At 36.2% G+C, this 20510-nt stretch overlaps 1 protein-coding gene across 2 annotated transcripts in view; it reads right to left on the reverse strand.

Annotated features, from left to right (window-relative positions):
- Positions 1-20510, reverse strand: part of REV3L (REV3 like, DNA directed polymerase zeta catalytic subunit) — a 106487-nt gene that overhangs the window by 64193 nt on the left and 21784 nt on the right. For both annotated transcript variants that reach the window (XM_056488081.1, XM_056488080.1), the window contains exons 2-3: positions 2444-2633; positions 980-1054 (exon numbers count right to left, since the gene is read on the reverse strand). In XM_056488081.1, the coding sequence (XP_056344056.1) occupies positions 980-1054; positions 2444-2633 (265 nt within the window). The remainder of the gene's footprint in view (positions 1-979; positions 1055-2443; positions 2634-20510) is intronic.

A 20510-nucleotide genomic window follows, 5' to 3' on the forward strand; every position in this document is an offset into this window, starting at 1 on the left:
ACTCAGAAGCAGTATTTTAAAACTCTGCAGAAGGACAAATCCTCTTTTAAACAGCTACATATTAAAAAACAACTGCAAGTATTTGGATAATTATAAACCAGTAAGTTTACCTCAAATTAACAGAATACAACTATACAATAAAGAAAAGCACAAAGCATTTCTAAGTGTAACAAACTGGGATTAAAAATGAAATTTTATGCAGAAAAAAAAAAAAAAAAGAATAATTTAGGTGAAGTGTCAGTCCTTATTTGGGGATAGGAGCAATTCAAATGTGAGAAGCTCCAAATTTTAAAACAACTGTCTTGTCATACACTAACACAGAAATCTTAAATAATGCAAAATTTCACTTGCCTAGACAATCAGACAATCCTTTCTTATGATCATGTATTGGAACCTTTTTTAAAACAAGTTACACTATGTAATAGCACACACTCAAGGGAAATAATTCCTCTTTATTTATTCCTGAATTTACTGCAGCTACTTTGACAGTAAGATTGAAATCAACAGCACTTTCATACAACAGAACATTACCCTATTGAGAAATAGAGAACCTGTCTAATAACAAAAGCTATTCAGTTTTCCAAGTAAATTTTAAATTCAGTAATTTTTTACTGGAATTAAAACTCACCAGAATTTACTTCGTAACAGATGAAATGAAGCCGTATGAAAGAAAGTTGCATCGTTTTCCTTAAGAGTTACAGGAAAAGTAAGCTGATGCAAATTTATTTAAGTGTTCACAAATTACAGTAAACACAGAACAACTAAAGCATGTTTTGGTATTGTTTTCCTAATATTCTACTGCTTTAAAAGATTATTGATGTGTTTAAAACTGGTAAATTTTCAAGCGTTTTGAAAACCATGAGTCAATAATTTTGGAGCTTTTATATTGCTAAGTTACTGGTGAATCTTGTTTCAAACCTGACTTTTTAATTCAAGATATAAGGAAATCAGACAGATCTTCATACTTCCACATCCTTACCTTTTTACCATTGCAGGATTGTAAAGATAAATCTTCATAAACTGTCTCTCCTTTTCATGGTAACCATAAAAAGGCCTGGAGAGAAAGAAATAAAAGCAAGAGGCCAGCCAGTTATGCTATGTCATTTATTCAATGACATTTTACTATAAGCAGTATTAAATAAGCACATCTATCTACCCAGCTAAAGATGAAGTTGTACTTCATTTAGGTCTTCCCCAATAGTCTCTTATGCAAACAAACAAAATACCTTAAACACTCTTATGCTGCTTTGAGGCAATGAGCAGCTGGCTTTCAGTAATGACTGTTCAGAAATTCTTGGGCAAGAGAGGTGAAAACCAGGAAGGTTCTCCTAATTTCTACCTGCTCTTTTCTCAGTTTTTCAAGTAAAGGTTGTGATCAACAGTTTATTCTGCCTGGTTTTCATTATTGAGATGAACCACTATACTACAGTCTACATAGTTCTCACAAAAAGATCAACATCAAGAGATTTGGTAGGTGACCTTTGTTACTGTAAAAAAAAAAATATCAGAAAGTTCTGATTGGAAATAAAAACAAGTTATTGCAGCCACTTTACTCACAATATCTAGAAACCACCAAAACTGACTGGGAACAGAAATATTATCTTCCTACATTTCACAATTAGAAAGAATGCATTCCAGAAATGCATGAAAAAAGCAAATAAAACATAGTGTTGCACAACACTGAAAATTAGCATTTACACTGTTTTGAAGATGAAAAATGGAATGCATATATCTCAATTACCTGTGCTCTTCCAGGATATTTTCTTATTATTCATTATGATTTGACTTATTTTTCAGCCCTTGGTTATGCAAGCTAAATAAAAATTAACTAACAGAATCCTTAAAACGCTAACATTCAATATAGAAAGCTACACCAAATAAAACACAATGGTCATCTTGATAGATTAATAGCAAATGTATGTTTAAGAGCCTCCACTTCCTGGTCTGTGCTGCTCTAAGAATCAGACAGATAAACAAGACTTGAAAGTCTCTGTGGGGGCAATTTCACATGAACACAAAAAAAAAAAAAAAAAAAAAAACAACCAAAAATTAACACCTAGAATCAGGCTCCTGCAAGACATGGCTGGTCTTGGGGAACCTAGAATAATCCAGAGGTAGAAAATGCTGCACAGAAAGTACTGCTCTATCAGCAGAGACAGAAAAAGCTAAGAACAGATTTTGCGAAATTATAGACACCAGGATACAATTTAGGAAAAAATGGTGTGTTAAGAAGGTTTTTTGGGAAAACCTGTTAACTATTTGAAGTCAAGGCAAGTGAGAAGAGTTATTTAGAATTCGTACAGCCCTGTCTGAAGACATACATGGGTGAGGAATAAAAAAGAATTTGCACTGCAATCACCCAAATCCAAAGTGCTTCTATGTAGTACAACCGCAAAAAGCTAATCAAAACAAACAACCAAAACTCCTGACAGGTCATACTTACATTCCAGATACCAATGATACTTTGAAGACATGTTGAACAGTGGAAGATGGATTGCCTAAAGCCACATTGAGTGCCCTGTCGATGCTGAATGCCACCTGGCGAAGGTAGCATTCTGGGTGCTGTCCAAAACCATCGTACGGTACATAGAGGTAAGGAAAGATACCATGCAAGTGGAGACAAGTCTTCTGACCTACAAAAAAAAGGGTAAATATTTATTCTCTAATGACTACTTTTTCTTCTTCTAAGTGTTGCTACATCTGAATTTTTTCATATTACTTTCAGGTTCTGCAGACAGGATAAATTTATGGCGCAAATGCAGGTGTGTTTCAAACAAAAGGTACTAATGTAGAGTTCTCAACTTGATTCATTGACAAAATCAATACAGAACAGATGTGGTTATGTGATATACACATGATTACACCTGTGTAGCAACAGAATTCACTATTAATTATTTTCTTTATAGTAATAACACAACATCTCTCTAAGAATAACTTTTCATACTGAATAAATGTTGGATGCTTAACAATTTCTCAGCTCAGTTATCAATCACGCAACCTCTCAGAAATTAAAAAGAACATCTAGAGCACCTATGAGGCCACTCAGTATTCTTGTTATTAAGGCGTAAGTTGGCATGTGGAAAAAAAAAACCCAAGCAATTTCCAACTTTTAAAATCTGTGGATCCCTCAGAGATTTCTGCTGTATATGAAATCTCTAGACTTCTAAGAACACGCTTACTTCCCAGCATTGGCTTCTGTGAGTCGGCAGTAAGAGCAGAGTGAAAGGACACACCCTAAAAACCTCTGTGCTAGACCACAGTCTGTGCTTCTCATTCACACAAGGCAGTACAGTAATATGGACTGGGACCTCTCAAACCCACCACATTCTTAGTCTCAATTGCAATGCATGTTATCTCTTCTTTTCTCACCACAGTGCAACAAAGCAGCCATTTGCTGGAATCCATTTGCCACCTTTCCAGTGCCGAAAATAATTCATAACTTCTCACCAGCCAAAGAAAAACTTTCACAGAAAAATACTGTAAGCATGTGTTGCAGATTAACAACCACCACCACAATGATAGGCAGCACATATCCCTCTGCATTTTGTTTGGATGAACTCCCTGCACGAGGACAGCAAAACTGGCTGTGCTTTCATCACCCAGGAGACAAATGTTACAAAAAGGGAGCACAACTTCACTGGTCCACAAGACCAATGAAAAGATTTCCAAAAGTCAACTCTTTCAAACTGAGGTTATTTCTCAGCTGGTGGAGTTTGCCTGAAGTATTTACACTCAATCATACCCCAGTGGCCACCCAGTGAAGACAGCTTAAGTCCATTAAAGTGCAGCAATAACAAGACTTTCAGGCTGAGGACTGCCTGCAAATCTTTTACACCTGTGAAAGCATACCCAAAAATCCCACTAACAGCATAGCTTTTTTTGCCCCTTTTTTAAACTGGGGTCAGATGCATTGCTCTTCAAATTATGTTCAGAAAATGGTACTGCAAGTCCATTTTTTGAGGTGAATTTTATTCTTCTTGCAAGTCAGCTCGATCATGTCTCCTCATCAATGCTGAAATACATCTATATATGCATTCATAATGTTGAAGTCATTATCTATGAATTCTGCCTATGTCTTTAAAATATTTCAGGAAAATAAAATTCTTATTTAGGTACCATGTTTTTCAAACAATAATACATTAAGACAAAGGGGAAACTAAATAAATGAAGAACTACAGGATTGGGGTTTTTTTCCGAAGGAAAAATAAAGGACAGTAACTGCTTTATATGGCAGAAAACTTCTTCATCCTTAAGGTGGAAAAAGTCATATATTAGCAGCATGTGAACTGAGAGGACTGTGCAGTGGTAGCAAACCACTTATTTTCTATACCAAGTCACCAACAAATCTGAGTGTATACTGATGGCTGCACTTAGGATTGATTTTCAACTAAAGGAGTCCCCTATCCAAATATAATTATCAAAAAATTAACAACTGTTTAAAGTTTTACAGTTTCTTTATTCAAGTTTGTTTGGTTGGTCTTGGGGAGGATTTGAACTTGGGAGTCTATTTTTTTCGTTGCTAAGTTGGAAAGGGTGGGTTGTTGTTGTTTTTTTTTAAATGTATCCCAGGATCATGTTTGGGGGGAAATTCAAACTATTTCACAAAGCAATTTGTCTGAGTGCTCATTGCAGCTTAAAAAAACAGTGAACAAATCAACTCACCCCAAGCTAAATTTTATATTGGAATATAGACTGAATTTCTGTATATACAAATATACATGTCCATTCCCTCATGAATTTTATAAATTCAGCCCACTTGGGTGGGCTTGTCAAGCCTGTATCACTGAATACCACAGAAATGAGCTACTGAAAAAGGACAGGTCTCAATTATTTTCTAGTGCTAACACTGTGAAACTATAGCCACCATACCTTCCCTCTGACACAAAGCAAATACCATCAATGGACTTGTAAGTAAGGTCATGCTTTGATGAAGATAAATCCCCTTCCTAACAAAACTTGAGAAGATCTTTCCCCCTTAAGACTTTTGCTAAGTCATTCAGAAACATACAAGTTCACACTTCAAATCTCAAAGAGTTACATTAATGTAACTTCTTCAATGATTAAATGATTAAATGAATCTTATCCCAGAGTCATCAAACAAGTCAGCTTTTTCACAAGGACTGAGAAACAAGGGAGAACTACATACATTGCAGTCCTGGATACCAGAGAATACTGGATGTCAGAGAAACAAGAATAATGAAATTAGGCCTTGCAGCAGCAAGATATTCTCAAAACATAATCAAGGTCAGAGTGCACAGACCTTATTTCACATATAATATTAGATATTTGTGCCAAAAATTTCAGTTTTTCCCAAGGGTGTGAGAAAACACTTATTTCAGTAACACCTGTAAATGGAACAAAAAAAATCTTTTTCTTACATTTGTTGGAATCCAAATGGAGTGGTTGGTTATTAATAATTACTTAGCCAGTAACTGTTCCTTACAACATGTAATACCTCTAACTCTTATGAACACCAAAAAAAATTCCAAAAAAGAAAAGTCAACACTAGTAAAAAGAGGCCTTTGACTCACTGCAATTAGATTATTCCTCAGCCTTGATGCAGGGATCTTTAGTGAAAAAGAAGAGCTGGGTTTTCTGTCTGTAATTTAAAATTACAGAAACCTCTGCATAACTAGATGCACATTGGTGTGATACCCTGAGCTATGGCAGGAAACAAAGATCAAAGAAAAGCAGGTCTCTGAGCAGTATGGAGATTTGAGCAAGAAATCTACCAGCTTCCTTGAATTTGTCTTAACTCTAAGGTTAAGATACAGAAAAATAAAATTACATTTGAAACACTGATTTTTACTGACACCTCCAACTGACATCCATGTAATTAATTTGCTCACTGACAACTTTTACATTAAGTATAAGTTGTCTTAACATTTTGCAATATTAGGCCTAAGAGACCACATGGTTCACTAAGTCTTTTCTGGTCCAATCTAGCAAGCAATGCAATAGTCACATGAAACTGAAGAAGACCACTAGATACTTTGAATCGTGAAGTATCCAAAGAAGAAATAACCTTTGAGACCTCACAGGTTAGAATTTGCATTATCAATTGTAAGTTCCAAAAGCAAAGCTACTGTCATTGTCTTACTGAGAATTTTTAACATACATTTTTTAGTCTAATATAAGTAGGAGAGCCAATGATTTTTTTTTTACACATAAACAATGAGCAAACTTCAAGAAAACACATAAAAGTTGAAATAGTTTATTTAACATATCAACTCAACAAAGATATTCTGATTATCTCCATAAAACTACCTCCTCCTGACTGGAATTGATTAGGATGGATCTTTTCTGAATTCCTGCTGAGACATTAGAAAACAATCTCAGAAGTACTACTGATAAGCCTAGCCATTTATAAGATGCAAAGGTACATCATCAGAAAAGAACATCTATTCCCTACCGTTATCACCAAGCAAAAATAACTGAAATACAACTCAAGAAATTTATTGTTATACAGTTCAACTAAAACCAGGGAAGTCCAGAGATATGGAAGATAATTTAAAAGTATCTCCAGAAATAAAGAAAACCAAAGAAGGTAAGCATCTCAAAAAGCAAAGATAAGCCAAGTACAAACCATTTTTCAAGCTGATGGTGGTGAGTTATGAGAAACAGCCATAGTATTTTCTTCTTTTCTTAAGACACACAAGGTGAGGTCAGGTACTCACTTATTAAGGACCCATCTATAAAATGAAACCCATATAAGATATTATTCTTGCTTCCTCTATTGACAGATTACTTATGTAAGCAGCTGGACAATATAACTATTTCTCAAATGAGTGTCAAAAAATCAGTATAAAGCCAGCTAAAATACACAAAGGAGGCAAAAGCAGCTGGCCCCAGCTACAGATTCTAGCTGTCATATTGGGCTCTTGGCACTCACAGGCTGGCAGCACAGTCCAAGCTGCTATTCCAGTAAGAAACACCACCACATGAAAGCAACACAGGAAGACTATGTTAGACCACTCTGACCAAAGCATAGCTGAACAGAAAAGAGTGTATTTACTAGACACAGGTAAACTGATGAGGTGTACTTCACCACATCCTGTAAAAGATGAAAAAGCAAGTCAGTAGTAAAAAGCAGGAGCAGAGCAGTAACACAGCTTTTGGTTTCCACTTCCCTCCACAACTGTTCACTTAAGACTCACACTGGCACACAAGTTCTGTCTTACTGATCTTTCCTGGTGCAAGTGACACAAGTCACACATACATGGAGAATGGTGCACAGATAGATATTCAAAGAAAAAGCTGTCATGGCTACTGATCTTTCACTTCTACAGGAAGCTCATCTGCCTATTTAAATACTGTGATGTGTGTGCACTGCTCCAGCCACAACTCCTCTCTTTGCCCTGTGTCACACAAAACCAACTGAAACATTTTTGTTCAACAGGAATTTTTCTGCAGAGCTACTCAGAGAAAAAGCACTATAAATTATTGCCAAAAATTATTTGTTACTCTAAACTGCAGGCAAAAAAAACCCTGGCCCTTTGGTAAGGTTAACAGTGTTTTCATCAGTATAATCTTCCATAGACACTTTTCACAAATGTTGACTATAAATTCCTGGACAACACCAAGCTTGTGTAATCTCCCTAAAATTACACTCTGTAGAGTATACACATTCTTGTGAGTCTCATTAGTTTATGGTAACAACTAAATTGACACCACATTCTGTTTGTTTTCTCTTCCTGTATTCTTCAAACAGCACTAAATAATTCTATAAATATTTATTGAAATTTTTGGTTTTGTATTTGCATTAAGTTTTATCACTTGCAGGTAACTGTCTTTTCAACCCACGTCTCGAGCTGATGAAAGCTAGAGGATGTGCTCCACAAATACAAGCCCTGCTCTTAGACTATCCATAAGCAACTTTGCAAGACTTTATATTCCTTCTCACATACCCTTTTATTTTATAAAGAAATTCCTAATATCTTTTGTATGTTTTAGGCTTATAATTTTTGGACAAGCAGCAACTTACTAGGAAGTACTTCCTTACTACAGGCCCCTTCCAAATTTCTGTGTAAGCTTTTGAAATGACTGCATGTTGTGTAATAGCAATAGACAGTAATAGTAGGGGACAGAATCTCATGACCCAGAAAATAAACTGTGTTCTTAATATCTTACTAACTCTGTGTTCCAGGTTTATGTGCAAGTGGCTGGCAGAAGAGAGGCTGCTGTGGGAAGAGAGCAGAGGCTGCCCTGTGCAGGACACAGCCAGACCCAGCACACACACACAGCAGAGCACAGCTGAGTCCCTCAGCCAAGCTGGGCACATTTCTGGGTGAAAATGTTTAATAAAGGGAACACCAGAGTCAAAGAAAAGTGGAGAAGGAACATCTCCATGGAACAACAGATATACCCTGCAGGCAATAGAGGATGCCACAGTGGAGCACAAGGATATTCCTAAAGGAACTGGAGCCCATGGAGAGCCCACACCAGAACAGAGGAAAGACATGATGAGGAAGAAGGCAGAGAGACAGCATTATGTACTGGCTGTAACCCCCATGCCATTCTCCATGTGAGCTTGCATGACAGGGGTAGGGTATGTGAGAAATAGAGCTGAGCCTGGGGGAAGGGGGAAGAAAGGTGTAATGTTTTGAGTTTGTTTCTCACTACCTGAATCCATTTTAGCTGGCAATAAATCAGCTATTTTTTTCCCAGAGTTTGTTTTGCCTGCAATGATAATTGGTAAGCAATTTCCCTGTTGTTATCTCAACCTATTGTTTTGCTGTTTCTGTTTTTCCTCCTTTACCCCCCTGCATTACCAGACTGGGGGTGGTGGGTTGCACAAGCAAGTAACTGGATGGGAATTTTGCTGTTGGCCAAATCTGGCTCTGCACACACTACTTAACAGAACTGATCCTCTGGGTGTCAACCTCTAAAACATACTATGTCAGACAGTAAAGGTAACAAAGAAAAGCAAGTCTTAATGTTAGTAGACTTCTACCTTCTTGTGATCTTGAACTGCACCAGAAAACTTCAGAAGGTGTTACAGCTGCAAATCTCTGCTTTAAGCCTTTACTCAGAATAGAAGTTTCAGCCTACCTGATTTAACTTAATAAAAACAATACACAACTTTAATCACCAAAGTAATAAAACCTTTCAATGCAACATTGATATATTTAACCACAAACTTGACTAAAATAAAGTAGTCCTATTACCATAGGTTACATTAAACTATGTAATGGTATAAATATTGTCCATTTGTTGTGTTAATACATAATTAAACAATGTGGGAGGTAGTATTATCCTTCACAACAAACCTACTTAAAAACATATTAGTGAAAGATACGCCTGTTCACGAGACTTCCAAAAAAGGTTGTGTGTGAAGGTGCAGAACATTCAAGACATTTCCATGTGGGGAAGAAATTACAGCAAGCAGACAGAAAGATAAAATGCTCTCAATTCACTGAAGCTTTTGAAGTTGAGATTGCACATACCTCAAATCCTTATTATAGTTTTTCCTAAAGATTCTCATTACTTGAGATTCTCATTACTTCATCCTTGAAAGGATCTTCCAAGCAGCTACACAAGGGAAACAATTTTCATCTGGTAATAGCAGCACTTGGTGTACCATGAACCCATCCTCGCCATACTCAATTCTATAATGCAGTTAGAGAGGGAGTGGCTCTATACATGACTTAGAGGAACTGTATTCTTGAAAACTGGTGGTCTGAATCCTGATTTACCTAACAGAATTGTAAATCCTGAGCAATCCTAAAGTTTGTATCACATACATACACAAAAATGTTACCGCTCCCTTTTCCTTCATATAATTCTTAACCTTCAGTTCAATTTAGCAGTTGCTCAATAAATACTTATCATCAACAGATACTCAGGATTAACTTGAGGTGTACTGTGCAAGTGCAAATACAAAAGTTTTAAATAGTGGAAACAATAGCAGCATTAGAAAAAAATTCAGATTACAGCATTTTTCAGTGTTTTAAAAATTGTCTTCCTTCACCTAAAGAGCACAGTATATGGAAATTACTCTACAGTAATATTTTATTTTGCCTGTCAATATATTAGCCTCCTTGCTTTACAAAAGACATAGCAGGGTAAGAGTCTTATAGAACAAAAGAAATCCTTGAAACCAAAAGTAAATGAAACTAGCTCTTTTTAGACTTTTTCTATGGTAAAATAATCTACATTTTAGCTTTTTCCCTTCTACTGCAAGTATAGCCCTCAGGTGTCTGCCACACCCTCAGTTGTGGAGACTAACAAGCAGGGTCTTTACTGACTAGTTTCCAGGTGAACAAAGATCTTAACATCCACTAAAGCATGACTGAAGTCACCAGATGTTAAATGCAGGCACAGCATTTGTCATTCTTGAAATGTGATGTTATTATGCTGCCTTCTTAATTATTTTACAAAATATGTAAATGAATGCTCTTGCAGAAATACAGCCAATGCTACTATTTTATTCTACACATTTTTCAATACTATTAAGTACCTTACTTCCTATTTTAGGGGTTTTTTCAACACACTATTTTCCTTTCTCACCCTGAATTAGGCATCCTTCCCCCTCCTTCCATCTTCTGTAAAGTCTTTTGGCAGCACTTGAAGGGTTTCATGGCTATTTGCCTGTTCTAGGCCTTTGTTTCTGCAAAGAATGCCCAGGCTTTGTAGTATCCTTACCTTAGGCTTGTTACCATCATTAATTGAGAACACACACACCGTTCTACTCCTTCACATGATTAAATCCACAAAATCTTTTTCTGTTTCAGAGCTACAGTAAAAAAATTTAAAAACCTGAGCACTTCACAGAAAGTGTGTATCCAAAGACTGCTTGCCTTGCACAGATCATTTCATGTGTTGTCTTGTACATACTCAACAACTTTCTGAGTAGCTGTAAAGACTGTGTAGACTGGATGCCCCGCTTGCAAAGGCAATGTATTCATAGCAGTATCTACATTCTTTAAGGAATGGTTTGAAGGGTAACTCAGAAGTATGTTGCAGACGTAGCGTCACCCAGTCCAAATGCTGCTATTTTACAAGGTTAACTCACTGGCTATTATATTTTAATTTGCTGAAATTCTGTGCATAGCACAACTAACTAGTGGCTACCTTCCTGCACTGAAAACAAAGGGTCTAACTCAAAAAATCAACCAGCAACCTAGTTTCACATTTTAAGCTAATGTCAAAATGCACTGAAGGATTGATTACTTAATCTCTCCACTGCTCTATTCAGATCTGAACTCTCCCTTATCACCATTTCTCCCTTTCCCCAAATCTGTGATAGCAGTGATAGATAGACAGTGTCACAGAATCACAGAATTAATTAGGTTGGAAAAGACCTCCTAAATCAAGTCCAACCTATGACCAAACACCACCATGTCAACTAAACCATGACACCGAGTGCCACATCCAGTCTTTCCTTAAACATCTCCATGGACTGTGACTCCTCCACCACCTTAGGCAGCCCATTCCAATGCCCAACTACTCCCCTTCTGTGAAGAAATTTACCCCTAATGTTCAATCTAAACCTCCCGTGGTACAGCTTAAGACTATATCCTTTGTGACTGAGATACTACACAAATTTTTCAATAAAAAATAAAGGTAATATTTGAGCAATAATGGGATTTTTTCTATGGTTTTGTTGAATAGCATTAATGAAGTGTGCATCAATAACTAAATATGTGCATTAAAATACAAAGATTCCCCCTCCCTAGGTTCTCAGTAGCCTGACTGCTGGTCTCCAGTGAGCACACAAAACCAAAAAAAACCACCACAACATAACCCAACCAAAAAAAAAAATACTCTGCATGAAGAGGGGGCGCAAAAAGATAAACAGAGGTTTAAAAAACCACAGAGTGGGAGGTGTTGGTGCTGGGGGAGAACACGGCCAATCTACTGACAGAAATCTCAGTAAGTGCCAGAACAAACTGCTACTAGTTAAGCCCTTGACTCCTCACATACATTATTAAAGTGCATTTGTACAACTGATAGTTACTCTCTCACAAAACCTTAGCTACACATACAGAGTAAAGACCTGCAATCTGCAAGTCAGAGTAACATGCTGAATGATTTACTAGAATAATGCATATCTCATTTATCATAGTAAGAAATTTATGCCGATGAAGCAGACATCAATGCATACAGAAAGGTTCATCATCGAGGCAGGTGAACATCACTGTAGTAACAGATAGCATTCCCACCACTCCCTCAGAATTTTTATTGTGATGCTGAGTAGGTCATATGTTAAATAGGCAGAGGGAGCCTTTATTACACTGAGACAGTTAAAATGGTTTCGAAAACAGCAAAGAAGTTCTATGTTTAATTAAACCATTAAGCACTGTAATGTTACAGAAACCTAAACTATAATACTTTCTGTTGAAACCCCACAAAAGCTTAAAAAAATTAAAATCTAGTATTTTCATTTTGTAATGTCAGTTTCTCATATACAAGTTGCTATCACTACCACAGTTCAGACTTGTAGATAACTTCCAAAAGAATTTCAAATACATCAGTATTACAAGGAAAAAAACCCTCTCAGAGTGAATGTGTAATTTGGATTGAATTTTTGACTGGGATGATAAAAAAGATTATGCCTACTCACAGAATAATTGATTAGAATCACTGAGCACCTTGTGTTAATTGCAAGGGAAAATCAGAAAATATAGTATTTTATTATGTTATTGAAAATCATCCCAATATTTTATACACAGGAAAATACTTCTGACATATTTTCACCCTTTTAACAAAGAATTTATATGCAACACTGCTAAACACAGACTTCAGAACTCCTACAGCAGATGAGGAAAAGATGAGATGGGAAGTGAACTAGTTAAAATTTGACAACTCTGAAGATCAAAGATGAACTTGTTCATTGCAAGTGAGTTTGGCTAAATTACCTTTAAAGGTCTTTTCCAAACCAAACCATTCTATGGTTCTCTGAAGGTGAAAAACCAATTTGAATTGACCAGCAGATGCCACTTGACAGATTTTGCTGATCTAGATCAAGGTCTAAGGTAATTTGTTCTTTGTCTCAGGTCATTGAAGGAACAAAAGTCTGTACCAAAATGTATGTTGGTATTTCCAAGGCTCTAGAAAGCCATATTTTTCATTTGTTGCTTAGGTGTAGCCCATATTTCAGGTTAAACCTCCCATGATTTACTACAATTTGATAAACAATATAAAGAAGCAAGCCAATTAACAGTAAGACACTGAATAATGAAAAAGTTTGAGATACATAAAAGGTAAATGTGTTGAAGATTAAAGCATCAATTTAATGAAGTTCAAGGTTGCTGTTAAGTCACAGAATTCCTACAGAAAACTGCAATATATTACCAGAACAAACAGAACTAAAAAAAACATTAATGGTAGCATGACACAAAGACTTTGCTATTAGAGGAATAACATCAGCTCTTACATATCAGTTCTGAGAACAACTGTCTACCAAACAAAAACTGATCGACATTTGGCCTCAGCACAAGTGACATCTGTCACACTATTTAACCTTCTCAATCAAGATCAGCCCAGGCCAAAAAAAAAAAACAAACCTGGCAAACAAACCACCTTTGATTGAGCCACTGCTGTATGCTGTCCTTTGTGGTGAACATATACTTTCTCATTTAATTCCAGCTCTGTAAGAACAACAACTGCACAAGTCACCTTGTGGCTGGAATGAATAATGTACTAGATTCCTTATGCACTTTAATCTAAAACCAGTTTTATGACAGTACTGCATGTTCAGCATCTGCACATATCAATTTCAGCAAGCGTATCAAAAGGTGAAATTATGAGCAGAGTTTGGTTGCAAATACTACAGGCTGAAGTACTAAAGATTTACTTCCCATCAAGAGAAAGCAGTAAAGTACTTGCTTATGTCTATTTTTTCTCCTAAATATAAATGCCAAATTTATTTAAATATTACCTACAAATTACTGTTGAAATACAAATACGGTTTAAGTTACTACATTTTAAAGTAAATTTTTAAAATATATATATTAAAGCATATTTGAACCTAGCATATATAACTGTACATTTATATCTTTGAGTTTTCAGATTACAGTGAACTGAATGGAAAACATTTCAATGTTTAGATATTACCTTCTTTCCCCTACTCACTTTTAACCTCATCAATACTTAGGAAGAAGTGAAATAACACACAGTTTTACAAACCTGGAAAGTCGCTATACATGTTCCTCAGTTTTTAATTTTTATCCTTTTATTTCTCTGAGAAAAGTAAGGAAAAAACCAAAATACAGCATAAGGAAACAAAAATCAAAATCTTCTTTGCAATCCATGCATTTCGATACAAAAAACATCTTCCAGGTGTTTATACAGAGAGAAATAATACTGAGAGGTCATTCTTTAGAAAAAAGCTGTACAGTAGAGACAAAAATCAGAAGAAAGCTAAGCTGTCCAGATCAGCTGGTCTTGCTCCTGCTCTCCATTTCTCCTTTTGAGACTGAACAAGACTGTGGAAATCTGCACTAGGAACTGAGCTGGAACACTGACCTGGCTAAAAACTCATCCTGCAAAACAATTACCCTTTCAACACGTATCAGTTCCCCAGGTTCACCGTAACTGCACAACTTACTGTGCCAACACAAAGACACAAAACCACACAGGGCAGCTGTGCACACTTCTTGCTTCCTACAGTATCAATGTCAGCTAAAAAACAGCATATGCAGCATTCTAAAGTACAATCTAATTGTTAGCTGCTTTAAAAGCAAAGGGAAAAAAAGCCCTGTACTGCCACATTCTTACAAGTGGGAAGGAATGGTTGGTACACCCATATAGCTTTCATGTTGTGCCCCTTCCACAGAGAGATAAAAAGCAATTATTTTCTGCAAATACAAGAAAATACCAGTTAACTAACTGCTCTGATGTATTTAAACAAACAACATCTCTAAATGTTTCCTGCACCTAAAGCAAGCTGGACAGACAGTATTTTACAGTATTTTTGGCAAGCTAGACTGAGAAGGCAAGTCACTTCCAAACACTAATAAAGCAGAAAATTATTTGTTCTATATTTTCAAGACACAATCCCATTATTCTTGTAACTTGTAAACCACATCACATGACTTGAGTTTCATCTGGAGAAAAAGAACTAATTATTCCAGAGAGTAAAATAAATTAAGTATTTCTAAAACTAGAGTAATTATATTAATGTTACTATAACTCTATCAAAGTTAGGGCAATGGCTACTGAATGGTGAAAGTCACATTTCTGCCCTTTCTCACATTAAAAAAAAAAAAAAAAAAGGTGATGGTTGAGGTGCTCACAATCAAGAAATGTACCAGTGAAGTTGTATATACTTTGCAGCTGTTTGCTGAACAACATAAACGGGCAGAATGAGAGACCAATGTGAAATCATGTGTTCATACTGAAAGGCTATGGGTTCACAACATACCAGACATTAATAAAATCAGTATAGTTTGAAGTGCACCATTTTAAGACAGATTTACTGAATAGTAATAGTCAGAATACAGCTGTGATTCCAGAACTGATTAAAACAATTAAAGAGAATTAAAATATGACAGCATCATACAGCAATAAATTGTCTTTCCAGCACAAGTGAAACAATGCCAGTTTTGGTAATTACACTAATAAATAAAGATCTCTGTAAGGAAAACAAATATGCATGAAAGTTCACAAAGAAATTATAGCAGAAGAAATTGGCTCAGCATTGGAAATTCAATCAAATCTGCACAAAGTTACTGTGGCAGAACTATGATTTATCAAATCACTTAAATTGAAACTAAAGCAATCTAACTGGAATAGGATACAGGATTCAAGACACACCCACCATAATCTGCAGTTAGGCATGCAAAAGAATGCAAATTTACTTAAAACATTTAGAAAGAAGTAAGACTATTAAGAAAACTTTTAAGAAGTACTGATGATAGAAATCAACACTGTGGCTTGCCATGTGACCAGGTTTACATTTTTGCTCCAGAGAAGTTTGAGGTTAACCAACTAATAATTAACATCTGCACTCAACTGGAAGATATATAGCTCTAGGGATGTGTATTACAAAACAGGCTATTTTCTAAAGTACCTTTATTCTAGCTTTAAAAAGTGCTTAGAAGTCCAATTTGTAGCTCATTGCTTATAAAAAAATTGTGCAGACAAGCCCCCTGTGTGCACTATAAACATGCACAAAGTAACTTTCCTTTTTCTAGTGGAACCACATATAATAAGTGACTGTCTAACTTCAAATGGAGCAAATACAGTCAAAATGATTTTTAAAACATCCCTACTCCCAAGTAAATTATTTCAGCAAAAGAAAAATCACTGCAAAAGTAAGCAGACTCAAGACAGTACATGGGTAACATTAATACTCTTCATGTAGTTATCACACCATGTTTAAACAACACGAGCTGTCTTGTTACCTGCCTGTATTTTAGGGCCCATGAATCCTTTCTATATGTGTGAGCCTCTTTATTTGCACCTCCCTGTCTTGACTCATTTCACTATGAGTGCTTCAATCCAAAACTTGTATCACATACTTTGCGGTAACATTGACTATATAGAGATGCTCCTTTCCTGAATAGAGAGAGGGGAAAAATAAAACATTTTATTTCCATGCGTCTAATTGTCAGAAGAACAGACATACTACAAAATCAGATGAATCTTTTTCCTTGGTCCAGAGACCTACTATTTTTTAACAGCATGACATTCATGCAGTCTGATGAGTTAAGCATCACTGCTTCAAAGAGGACCCTTTCAACAGGTAATTCATTCTACATTAAGACCACAGTTTTATAGACAACATCTCTCCAGTGTTTCAGCTACTTCCAGAAACAGCAAGAAAGCAAAAAAGCTATTCCCAGACATGTAAATTTAGAAATACATTTTACAGGGGCATGTTACATGCACTCAAATTTGAATAAACTGGAGGAAATTTCAAGCTGTTACAGGAAGATGCATTTTCTAAGAAACTTCCAATATTTTCTACCATGTTCTAAAAGTTTCCTTACTTTTTATATGTGTTATAGTCACCAGATAAATCAGGTTTCCTCCTACTACCATCCAAGATGAAACTTTACAGCAATGTGTAACACAAAGCAAAAAAGCACAAAAACCCCATAAATGCACACAGAGAATCATATCTTCCTGATATTTGTAATATTTTAAATTAAACTGTACATTTCACTGTCTTTCTTAAACAGAGGAATGGTCAATGGACATCACCTCCCTGAAGTCTTTTTAGGAATATGTTCAGCTCAAATAATCAAAGCCAGTGATGCTAAATCAAAAATAGCAAATGCAATCTACACTGCCAAGCAAATAATACTGGTTCTATGGTATTTAGCTTTATGAGAAATACAATGCACAATGCTTGACAGTTTGCCACTAAGAGTATAGTCCTCTCAACTAAGACCATAGCTGCACTTGCCAGAAAGTAGTGATCTTCCGAAAAATACTTTCTTCCTTTCTTAGTTCTCCTTTTAAAAACTGGGTTTCAACCAGGAAAATATTCACTCAAACTGGAGTGGTTACTCTGTGATGGACATAAATGAATAATACCAAATTTGGAGAATATTCAGTGAAGGACATCTACTTTCAACAAATGAAGCCCACTGTCTAGAAGAGACCCAATCCTTCTGTGACTGATAAGGATCCTGCACTAAATGTGATGACGTCAGCTACTCCTTCTACATCTCCACACCACTTGAAAATTCTCCAGTGATTCATTCTGACTTGTACTTCATCAACATGGGTTGTGCAAAGTACAACTGAGTAGGAAATCTCCAAAGGCATGGAAGATTCTTTCAGTGGATGGGTCTGACTATTTGGAAACATTTGTTTCCAAAACAGTACTGAGCCATGTTTTGCAATGAGCGCTCACGCTCTCAAAAAGAGACAAGGGCAATGGCAATGCCAGGAAGGTCTCTCAATGGCATAAATCAAATCAGTACCAGTGAAATACTTGTATTGCCATAAATAACTCAATCTAGAAATAAAGAGGACTGTTTCAAAGAATACTGTGATGATGAGAACACTTGAAGTGCTTAACACTAACACGAACAAAAACACAGCTGCTTTAGAAAAGAACAGCAGAGGCTTCCTCCTTCTATTTCACATAGTACAGAAGCAAATTAAACCTGGCCTGATGCTGTGCTCTCCTGAAGCTGCTTTTTAGTGTTACTTTTTATATGCCAGAAAGAGGTTTGAATAAAAACAGACTGGGCTTGCCTAACTACACTTGTATTTACTAAAACTAAAAGTGGCTTTACTACACTGATGCATTTGCCCGATCTTTCAGCAGATCTAACCAGATCCAGCAGTACTGAAAAGGTGTCTCATGTGTTGCTTACATCCTTCTGGAGAAAAGTTTCCTCACACAAAGGAAACAAGAAAATAGCATCTGCCAAAATACAATAAACATCAGAAACGTTTAACAGTGATGGATAAATAATAAAGCCAAATGATTCTATGAATCCAAACATTCTGCTTTTGCAATTGGCCAAAATGCTACCATACACAGCTCATCCTATTTGAAAAGGAAAAAGAACCAAGAAGCAAATAAATTCTAAACATGTCACATTTATTTTATAAGGTATGCATTCACTACAGGATTCTCTCTTAGAACCAGAACAAGCAGACAGGAGATAGAAGCCACTTGCCCTTTATGCCCTGAGCTACATATGTGAGAGCACATAGTACTGCCATCCTCTCTTAGGTCACAAGCAGTCTGAAAAATCCAGTCCTGCACATGCTGAATTATTAATCAGATACATTTCTAAGAACACATACACCTCAAAAACTGGTTTATCAAGCTAAAATTTACTCAAATATGCATTTAACAGCTGCTTTTGGAAGACAACAAAGGCTTCTGCTCTATGACACTAATCTCCCTCTCCCATAGCTAGAAAATGGCAGAGAGAGACCCTGATTATCCACGGAGACATTTCATGGAAAAGTTACATTTAGTTTCAAATCCTGATTCCATTATGGCAGTGACACCAGCTGAAGACACTATAACGGATTGCTCAAATGCTTTGAAAGCACAGGCAAGATGTTTTGCCTGTCATCCCTGGAAGTATGAGCACATGCACAAGTTACAGCAGGTTGAACCAGCACATAAATTTACAGCGTATCAGCTGCTCCTGCTATGACAGTTTGCATAGCTGTTACTACAGGGTAACACCATTAAAATGGTGCTGCAAAGCTAGTGAGCTCTCTTATGAGCTCCAAGATAGAGAAAACACAATCCTACCCATAGATTTTATCTAAATTCCCAGAATTTTGGGTCATCTGTTTGCATACAGCTCAGATCTGCACAAGCCAGTGAACTCTGAAGTAACACAGAAGGAGCCTAATGGGGAGCTGGAACTCAAATCTTTCTACTTCACATGCCTATGGCTAGTACTCCACATTGCTGAGACTGAACTACAAGCAGTGTTTCCCAACCAGAAGAAGCCTGCATTGACACAGCACTGAATCATACTGGTGCAGTGGACTGTTCTTTTTTTTAAGTTATGCGGGAAGACTTCTTCAATTTGTCTGTTTTCTAGGACATTACAGACCTGGTTGTCTGTGGCTTACATGACCAAGGGTAGCCATTCTAGAAAGAACTACATCTATCTTTAGAACATGTGGCTATCACTTTCTTCTAACAGACAGCTCAGAAGTCTTTAAATTCCTCTCTCTAGAATTCTTCATTGCTTATGTGTTTGTTCAAATTTGACTAGCCGGAATTTCAGGTATTTTTTTCTTGTGGTTTTCCTACTAAAATAGAATTCATCACTTCTCCACAAGCTCCTGATACCATCTAATAAGAGTTTACCTTAATATCCTCTAGAGAGGAAAAAAAAACATTCTGAGCATTATTCTAAGACTCCTATATTTTTCCTACATAGTTTAAAATGCATTGGCACAGAGTCACACAGTTTAGCACATCTGTTTCACAAATGCTACCTTCAACCTTCTGTTGGAACAAAAAATTACATTAGCCATTTCAGCATCATACCAATATTCATTCAGCCACTGCAATGACCTGAAATTCTTTTCACAGTCCCTGTTTTCCATACCATGGACTTTGTTTACGTTCTTTGTTCTTACATACAACACTGCACTTTGTATGAACACTTAACCTCTACCAAGTGATCTACATAACTATGTATGACTGCTACTACTTTCTGTCTTGAATCCTATGAACATAACATGTTACTTATACAGATTAATTGCATGGTCAACTAGCACTAAAATAGATTATTATAAGTAAGTATTATAATCAGTAGCTTCTCATGTGAAATATTTATGCTCCTTAAAGGGATGAAAACTCCAAAGTTACTGAACTCTTCTAAAGATCGAGCTCCAGCTCTTACTCTGCAACCACATATAACTCAAAACAAATGAAAGCATATGGTATCAGGTGATACATTTAACAGAAAACTTTTACCTTGAATTTTACATTGCAGTGAGAATTAGAATAAAAAATTCTCAAGCAGCTCTCGAGTGTCCTCTAATCTCAATAAATTACTTTAATAAGTTTTACTCCAGTTAGAAGGAATATTGTTTAATAGCCCAGAAAGAGCCAGTATGCT

Source organism: Oenanthe melanoleuca, chromosome 3 (genome assembly GCF_029582105.1).
Source record: "Oenanthe melanoleuca isolate GR-GAL-2019-014 chromosome 3, OMel1.0, whole genome shotgun sequence".
NCBI lineage: Eukaryota > Metazoa > Chordata > Aves > Passeriformes > Muscicapidae > Oenanthe > Oenanthe melanoleuca.